This window comes from Fusarium redolens, assembly GCF_020744475.1.
Source record: "Fusarium redolens strain MPI-CAGE-AT-0023 chromosome Unknown BKA55scaffold_11, whole genome shotgun sequence".
NCBI lineage: Eukaryota > Fungi > Ascomycota > Sordariomycetes > Hypocreales > Nectriaceae > Fusarium > Fusarium redolens.
The window spans coordinates 973,504-981,957 of NW_025763674.1; the positions used below are offsets into that span (position 1 = coordinate 973,504).

Consider the following 8,454-nt stretch of genomic DNA (forward strand, 5'->3'; position numbering starts at 1 on the left):
CTGGCCGGTCCTCAGGGGCGGGATCTGTGGATAGCGCCAACTTACTCCTTTGATTCTAGCGCTTGAGGACGAGGATCTAGTCACGCCGTAATACAGCAGCTTACTACTGATGCATATAGCAAGTCGAATTTGTAGTTGTTGAGCGTGTGCTCGGTGTGGTGCAAGGCGATTTGGTTGCCGATCCCTGTACTCAGCGTTACCCCTGAACAGCCCCTGAGCCATTCAAGGACCAGTCCGTTTGACTTATGTTTGAATTTCAAGTAATTGGAGACTGAACAAGCTCAAGGGAACTTGGAAGTGTCATTGAAGACCAGGGAGTCGAAGTGTTACGCCTTCTGAGCTATCTCGCGGCAGCTCTTCCTGTCCTTTGGTTGCAGCGTTGCAAGATCGATCTTGGGGCAAGGGATGGGGAGTCGGAGAGAAGCAAAGCAGTCCTGAGCTTCTGGTACTATCTCTGTATGTTTCTGATGGTCTGAGAAGCAGAAGTGTCAGTCTGATGCTTTCTCCCGTGTCTTCTTGGACTTGCCTTCCCACAAAGGCGCTCAACACAAACGAGATACTTACAAACCAATGACCTGGCGGCTTTTTTGTCTTGATACTCTTCTTGTCACAGATATCTCATCGCAAAAGGATAGAAGCGACCTGTCTCACTTCCATTGCTCCTTGAAGGGCTCGCGCTGGCCGTCTGGCTCAAGAGCGCCGCGCCCCCTGAATAGATTTGCCCTTCTTCCCGCTACATCGAATGCTTGTGGTGATAGAGAAAGAAGATAGCCTGGAATAGGTGACTGCGATGCTCCCTGTGTTGTGTGTGGTTGAGGAGGCGCTGCCGTTGAGGTTGCTGCTTGGTCGTTTATCGGATGTCGTCTCGTATACCGTCTCACATGTTGTCTCATGATCATCTGCATTTCATGACAGTCAGTGCGAGTAAGAAGCTTGGGAACATGGATTACATACTGCCTCGCGGATACATTGGCTGTTGTGTCTTCTGTAGAGCGACCCAAAAATGCGACATGCACGAGCGTTAAGACATCAGTCACCACTGTCACCACTAACCACGAATTTCAACATGTGAAATAAAGGCCGAAGCAAAGGGGGGTCGACAGCCTTTGTGCTGAGCAAGTTTGCATAGTTGTATAAGGACAGGCTTCGTTGATTGCTGCGAGTATCAAAGAAATACCGGAAATCAGGGACCATGACCAAAAGGCTGGGGCAAACACATTCATATAAAACAAAGAACGCAATCCCTGAATAGCATCAAATCCACTAATGGTAGGGCGAAATTTAATACTACAGGGAGGCTGTAATGCTAATGACGTACGGTTTGCATGGACTTAGTGGAGGGGTAGTTCTGGCAGCGAGTCCCAGGGGCCCAGCGTTGTGAATACCCTCGCTCGCACCGTCGGACACTCAACAACCGAAACACCAACACAGCATATCTACAATACAAAGATCACTTTTAGAATACAGTCAAGATTAGAGAACGAGCGAGGATAGTTTATTTCAAAAGTGCATGCATGTTGGAAGTATCATCGTGGAGTAACAGACCGGCATATCTATACATACGGTATATACGGAACACCATCACGAAAGGCCTCAACACCATGTTGATATCATGATCAATAGAGAGATACGACCTCATGGGGTGCATAAAGGCGGTCGTAGCTTACGAAGTCACGAGCGGGGTGGAGGGGTCCCAAGCCGATCATTGGCCTCAACCTGGAAGTTCAAGACTCAACCACATCGTGACATCACGAGACCTCAAGCGGACCACACACAACCTGAACGCACAAATATTAATTCAAAGAAGAAGAACGAAATTAGATATGCAGGAATGGCCTCGTGAATCAAGGAGAGGAGAGAAGCCGTTGCCGGGGTAGCAAGAGATTGAGACGCGTTGGCCGTTGAGCTTCAGGGACTGAGCCGCATATATATCAGACTCAATAGGGGGCTGGATGAGTTTAATAGGGGAACTACACTGTTTATATGTCTCTATTACACGTGGGTTCCATCCGCTGAGTCTCTGTCAACCAATAAGTTCGCCTACTACGTCCCTGCAACTTAGGCCCCTGAGGCTAGTTTCTCCTCTAACTTGGCCTACAACTCACCTGTCTGTTCCTGCCATTATTCCTACCCGCACCCCGCCTATTCACGACTTGTGCTGAGGCAGCCCCGCTCATGCATTCCCCTCTTAAGTCCCTCCCAACTTCCCTTCCCTTCCTCCCTCTCTTCCTTTCTTCTTCACCCACCACAACATCATTCCGCTTCACTATCCGACTTGGATGTGGAAAAGGATCTTTGGGTTTTGATCTCGGTCGCATTTTCTTCTTTTCTTTCAGCTTCTCAAGAAGCACGTATACAAATCAAACTTCACATTTCATCTACTCATCATTTTGTTGTGCCATCTTGCCATCCTCGATCAGACAACATGTCTTCTCGTGCAGACCCTCGTGTCTACGCCAACATGTCGTCTCCTGCCGAGGGAGCTGCAGACTCGATCCAGGGTACTCCCAACACCCAGATCACCGTCTTTTCTCCTGCCGAGAGCTCTCAGGGAACCTCCATCCAAGGCAATAACTATGTTGCCCAAAGCCAGGCCCCCGAAGACCCCTTCGTGGATCGCCAGGTTGCCCAGGTCAGTACCCTTTCAGCGACTGCCTCTACTTTTCAACCCCGTGGAGTTCGCTCCAAGGGGAAGAATGCCGCTGTGTTCTACCCAGAGGGCAGCCCTACTATCGCAGGTGCGCTTAGTCAGGACATGGACATCTCGCACCGGATCGAGGTCTGCGATACGCCCGCGCCCTCCATCATCGAGCTCGGGAATTTCATCACTGTAAGTATCACTTGGTCTCTTAAATAACAGGCGGTATACTTACAACGTTACAGGAGCTCAATCAAAAGGGAGTCAAGTTGCACGGCGGGCGCAACCTTGAGACCACCGGAGAACATGTGTACGTTGTCTTCGAAGATCTCCGCGACGCCGCCTGGGCCTTCTACGCCATTCGCAAAGCTTCCAAGGGCTGGTTCACCGCGTACGTGAAGATCAGACCAGAGCGCGTAAGTTCTTCTCTTCATACCATCTCTTCATTCTTTTGCTAACTATATTGTACAGCTGGACCTTGGCCTTGTACGATTCTCTGAGCTTAGACAGCTCAGCATCGAGGTCAATATTCTTAACTTCGCCATCATCGATCCCGCTCATGTCGATGAGATCTCTCAGCGAGCCCTGAACGTCTACGGACAACTGTTTGCCCTGGTGCGCAACTTGAGCTTCCCGAACGGAGCCTTCCGTGGTGTCGCCCAGTTCTGCAAGGCGGCCGACGCCTTTATCGCCTTCAAGGCCTTTGGAACCGGCATCACCACCGGCGTAAGTCTTTTTCACAATATTCTCTTCCTCCTTCTCAGTATCTCTTCTTCTTCTCTCCCCATGTATCATCCCTTCTCCCTTCTCCCTTCTCCATAAGCTCCGCCTTGCTCCGCCTTTGGCGACCTCTCCCAATGTTGTATTCTCTAACCTGAGCAGGGTGTTGTCATCACTCTATCCAAACCAGAGGACGTTGGCAGTGCAGACTCCTCCGTCGCCGATCACCTTGCTTCGAACATGCAAAACATGTCCCTTCAGCAGGCTTCTCGTAGTATCGAACGCGTTCGACACCAGTCTATCTACACGATGAACGCCCCCCAAGGAAACCCCTTTGCGGCGGCTGGTGCGTTCCATATGCCGTTCCCGCCAGAATTCCACCAACAGCAATTCACTGGCCAGCAGTTTGGCCCCCCTCCCACGACTTCCAACAGCCTTGTTGCTCAGAGGGATGTCGGGTTCCCAAACTTCAACGGCTTTGGTCGCTTCGACCCACGCCGAAGTGCGGGCCGCTACGGTCGTGGCTCTCGGGGTCTTAACAACATTGTGGACATCAATGAACTTGTCGCTGGACGGGATGTCCGGACAACTGTAGGTCCTTCCATCCTGTCTTGCATCAACATCAGCTCTGACCTTTTGATAGATCATGCTCCGGAACATCCCGAATAAGGTGGACCAGCCCCTCCTCAAGCGCATCGTTGATGTATCCTCATTCGGCAAGTACGACTTTATGTACTTGCGAATTGACTTCGCCAACGATTGCAAGTAAGTACAAACCCCAGCAACTCCTGACTCCAGCACTGACCATCCCCTAGCGTCGGCTATGCGTTCATCAACTTCGTCAAAGCTGAGTATATCATTGATGTAAGTTATCCTCGAGATAGTTGTCCTCTTGTTGACATGCTAACTCCTCAACAGTTTTTTCAGGCTCGGGCCAATAAGCGATGGAATTGTTTTAGATCGGACAAAGTCGCTGAGATTTCTTATGCGAGTAAGCTTTAAATTTATCTCTTCTTGTATCGCAGTCACTGACATACAGCAGCTATCCAGGGAAAGGACTGCCTTGTGCAGAAATTCCGTAACTCGTCTGTGATGCTCGAGGCTGAGCATTATCGTCCCAAGGTCAGTTACCGATGGCTTACTATTCACCATCACCAGCTAACAGATACAGCTCTTCTACACTATCCACAGCGATGAAAACAAGCTGGTTGGTCAAGAGGAGCCATTCCCTGGCCCGGACAACCAGTCCAAGATGAAGCGCTCGGTGGAGAACGCTGAGCATGTCGGTACGTAACCCCTCACAATCAACCACAATGACAAGGCACTGACACTCATTACTATAGGATTGTTCACTCCGACTGCTGGACAGTACTTCCGCGATGAACAGAGACGCCGCCATTCGCAATACGATCGCGGTACACGTCTCGCTGAATTGGAGGAGATCTCCTACGGATCCTCGGTTGGCCCCTACTACGGTCGCGGCCGCTACTAAGCGTTGGACATTGCCCAAAGATCATCTTGATTTTTGATCACTTTTTCAAAAGTCATCTTGAGGTTTGGAGTGGTTGGCTCTCTTGAGAAGTTGAGGCCTTTGGCACGATGGCCATATCTAAATTTTCGACGACCGTTGGTGGTTGAATGGTCTTACTATTCTGCAGTATCTTCGTTGGTAGAATCTTCGTTGGACTCCTAAGTAGCAGCAACTGGTAGCAGCTATGACGCACGTAGATACTTTGCAGCAACAGAATAGATTTCATCAATCAAGCTTTGGGATGTGCTTTGTGACAGTAACATTGTAGCGACACTCACTAAACAGACGCCAGATCACGATGGCCATAAACGTTTCAAGTTCAATTGTAGTTTCATGACACTTTTCTTTTTATTGATTCTAGCTAAGATGTTGCCACCTGTCATGGAGAAGATGGATTCTCGGGCAGAGCTGGTAATGGTTTTCGTGAGTTGGTTGGTTGCGGGATTGAGCGACGCAACACATTCGGCTGTGTGTCGTGAGAAGGGGGCGACAGATCAGACGATGAAGAAAAGCCTCCAGAAGATCTTGGCGTTGGAGGAGGTGAAAGCTGCTCGCATTCAGCACGATCATGATGCATGTCGTCGGCAAAAGGCCCTCGATGTAGTTCAGTAGCACCGTCGTCTCCTCTTGATGTCGGAGCATATTGGGCTCTCTGGCGGGCTGCCAGTGACGATGCATCTTCTCCGTCGTATGCACTTCCATGCATGGCTCGAACGCGAGCCGCTGATGTTGCGCCGTCGTAGGAAGCGAGACTGGCCTGATCTGAAAAGGGTGCCAGGTGGTGCAGTGGCACGCCTCGGGAGAAGATGACGAGGATCAGACATGACATGAGCAACACGGCTTGTATTATGGCCATGCGTTTCTGAAATACGACCTCGTCGGCCAGGAGGTTGAGACGAGCACTGAGAGCAACTATCTCTCGGTTGGACTGCTCGCGCTGACTCTCCAGAGCCAGGACCGTTGATTGCCAGATCTGGTCGTACTGCTCACGAACGGAGCGCAGCTCGGCGAGGACGGTCTTGTTGAGGTTCTCGAGGAACAGTGTTGTTTTTGAAAGTTGCTTCTGCTCTGTACGGTGAAGAGTCTCTGACATGTGACGAGCTTGGTCCTCGACGTATTTGAGGGAGAGGGTGAGGTTAGTTTCGACGATTGTAAGGCGCTTGGATATGGACTTGAAGAATCCTTCTTGCACAGTGGGCGAGGCTGGTGAACCGGAGGCCGTTCCCGTGGAGCCCTTCTTGGCGTTAACAGTATTGGCGGGAGAGGGCTTCTGAGTAGATGATGTTGTAGAGGAAGAAGGCGTTGCGGTCGTTTTTATGCTTGCTGTCGAAGTGGTGGAGTTTGATGCGGATTCAATGTTTGAGGATGAGATGGAGGATGGGCTGGTTGGGGATACAGCTGGCGTGGCGCTTGGAGATACCGTCGTAGAAGATGATGAGGCCGTGGGCTCTTCACTTGTAGGGTGCTCTGACCGGGGGGTGTGCGGTGTTGAGGTTCCTTTTCGTGCTCTTTCATCAGGGGAGTTGGTTGTGGATGCAGCGCTGGTGACTTCAACAGAGCTGCTGTGGTTTGAGATTGGCTGTGTTGTTTGATTGAGTGAGGCAGAGCAGAACAATGGCTCAAAAAGAAGTCGTGAGGCCGTGTTGACTTCACAGAATGGCATTGAACCCATCGAGTTCGGCTTGACAGGCTCAGGAGGACTCTCAGGTTCTGAGGGTTTTGTCGACTCTTCCCCTGAAGGGAGGGCTTGGGGAGTCACTTCAGCCTCTTCAGCCTCCTCACTCGCATCCTCGTCACGAGCTTCGTTCCATGCTGCGAAGAAGCGCGAGCCATGGATTCGAAGTAATGACACCGGGCAGTAGTATTGCTTCCCGTAATGGGTGAGATAGTCGATCCGGACATACTTGGAGAAGATCTGAGGGTTCTGAATTAAGAAGGGCTGAATAGCTCGTGAATTTTCTGCCTGAAAGGTTCCGAGCTGTTTCCACTCGTCCATCTTGACTGGGTACCGGTCACTAACGCTGACAGTGAAAGTTTGGATCATACTAGAAAAGAACTCGAAGTTGGCGAGGACGACCGTATCGATGAGGACATCGTCGCTCAATTCGACAATAAACCACTTCTCCTTGGCACTACACTCGAAGAGCAGATAAGAGTCTTTGTTCTCGACGAGAATTGCCTTTGCATTCCTTGCACCGGGGCTCGTCTTCAGAATGGTGGCGCCGGCATCAAAGGACGAGTATGAGAACCGTTCCTTGCAAGTCTTGCCAGCATCTTTGTTCCTATGGGTTCCAACACGGCCATCCTTCCCTGCTCCCTCGTGCTTAGCCTGGTCGACATCTGAAGGACGCTCCTTTTGCTCCCCGGTGTCATCCATATAGCTGCCAAAATTCAGGGATATCTCATCTTCCTCGCCGAGGCCAGCGTAGCCCATGTCCGGGGGTGTCCTGTCGCGGGGTTTGGCGTTCCTGGCTTGTAGATCTTTAGGGTCCTGCCCTGTCTGTTTCAACATCATGGCCTTCCAGTCCTCGAAGGACATGAAAGGCTTTGCATCTCCATCTGCAGCGGCATCTTCCGACTCGTCCTTTGCGGGAGTGGCGGTGGACGCTGACGATTGGGGCTGGGATTGGGACTCGCTTTGTGTGTTCGGCGGTGGCGCATCGCTTTGTGTTGAGTCGGGGGGTGCGTGGGCAGTCGAATTGGCATCTGAAGGGGTTGCGCCCACAGAAGTGCTCGTCCAGGAACTTGTGAGACAAGCTTGGGGCAGCGTGTGGGTGATGTAGTTGATGGTTCTGGCATCGCAGGTCAGGTCGATCGGGTCAGGGATGACATTGGGTTCGTGGTTCTGGGCCTGGGTCTGGGCTTGTGTCCAGGCTGTGATGAGTGCCAGGGATCGTAAAACGGCTGAGCCTAGCGAAGGCATCGTGACCTCAGGTGTTGGCGGCACATTGAAGCGTCGCTGAGGTCGAATTGCTGGAATTGACGTTGAATTATGGGGGTTGGGTTTGTGTCGTGTCGTTGATCAGCGTTGGACTAGACACGAAGTGGGTGTAGTGTACCCCGTAGCCCAGGCTCGTTTAGCTTCAGCGTGGCCCACTGACGTCGTCAGACGCTGATTGGTGTACCAACGATAGAGTATCTGTTGATTAGATCATTAGTTAGATCGAGGTATAAATAGAAATTGATCGTTGGTGACTTAGACGGAAACACTTACCACTTTTTACTTCTATAATCCATGAAAGACTAGAAAATGGGGGCCTGCTTAAAGACGTGACCATGTTGTTGAAGCTGATGTTGCGAAACAGGCTGGTTTGACATCAGACGGAGAGGATATGAGAAGAAAAGGACCAAGCTGGTGGATATTCGGCAGCAATGGACTATGTGTTTGTTTTTGAAAGGCTCGAAAGTTTAGCCTGAGACGTATAGAAACCTGGGCAGAACACAATCAGCTGTAGGCATCTGAGGATTGACGTAATTTCTTTCACTGTGTGTTATGTGCTTCAGAAGAACGACTTCAGGGGATAGCTGCAGTATCAGACGTGAACTTGAGTTCAATGTGCTTTTA

General features: G+C 50.8%; 2 protein-coding genes across 2 annotated transcripts; one reads left to right on the forward strand and one right to left on the reverse strand.

The window, feature by feature from the left end:
• Positions 1-2,425: 2,425 nt before the first annotated feature.
• BKA55DRAFT_739899 (RNA recognition motif 2-domain-containing protein) lies at positions 2,426-5,222 on the forward strand (the record flags this gene model as incomplete). Its single annotated transcript, XM_046201430.1, has 10 exons — positions 2,426-2,830; positions 2,884-3,054; positions 3,110-3,364; positions 3,521-3,949; positions 4,002-4,123; positions 4,174-4,222; positions 4,277-4,349; positions 4,401-4,480; positions 4,530-4,644; positions 4,702-5,222. 10 exons carry the CDS (start codon positions 2,426-2,428, stop codon positions 4,848-4,850), a joined length of 1,848 nt encoding a protein of 615 aa, XP_046047562.1. The 3' UTR covers positions 4,851-5,222.
• BKA55DRAFT_573687 (UNC-like C-terminal-domain-containing protein) lies at positions 5,223-7,963 on the reverse strand. Its single transcript, XM_046193229.1, has one exon. The coding sequence runs from the start codon at positions 7,810-7,812 to the stop codon at positions 5,269-5,271; it is 2,544 nt and encodes an 847-aa protein (XP_046047563.1). The 5' UTR covers positions 7,813-7,963; the 3' UTR covers positions 5,223-5,268.
• Between the last annotated feature and the right edge of the window lie 491 nt (positions 7,964-8,454).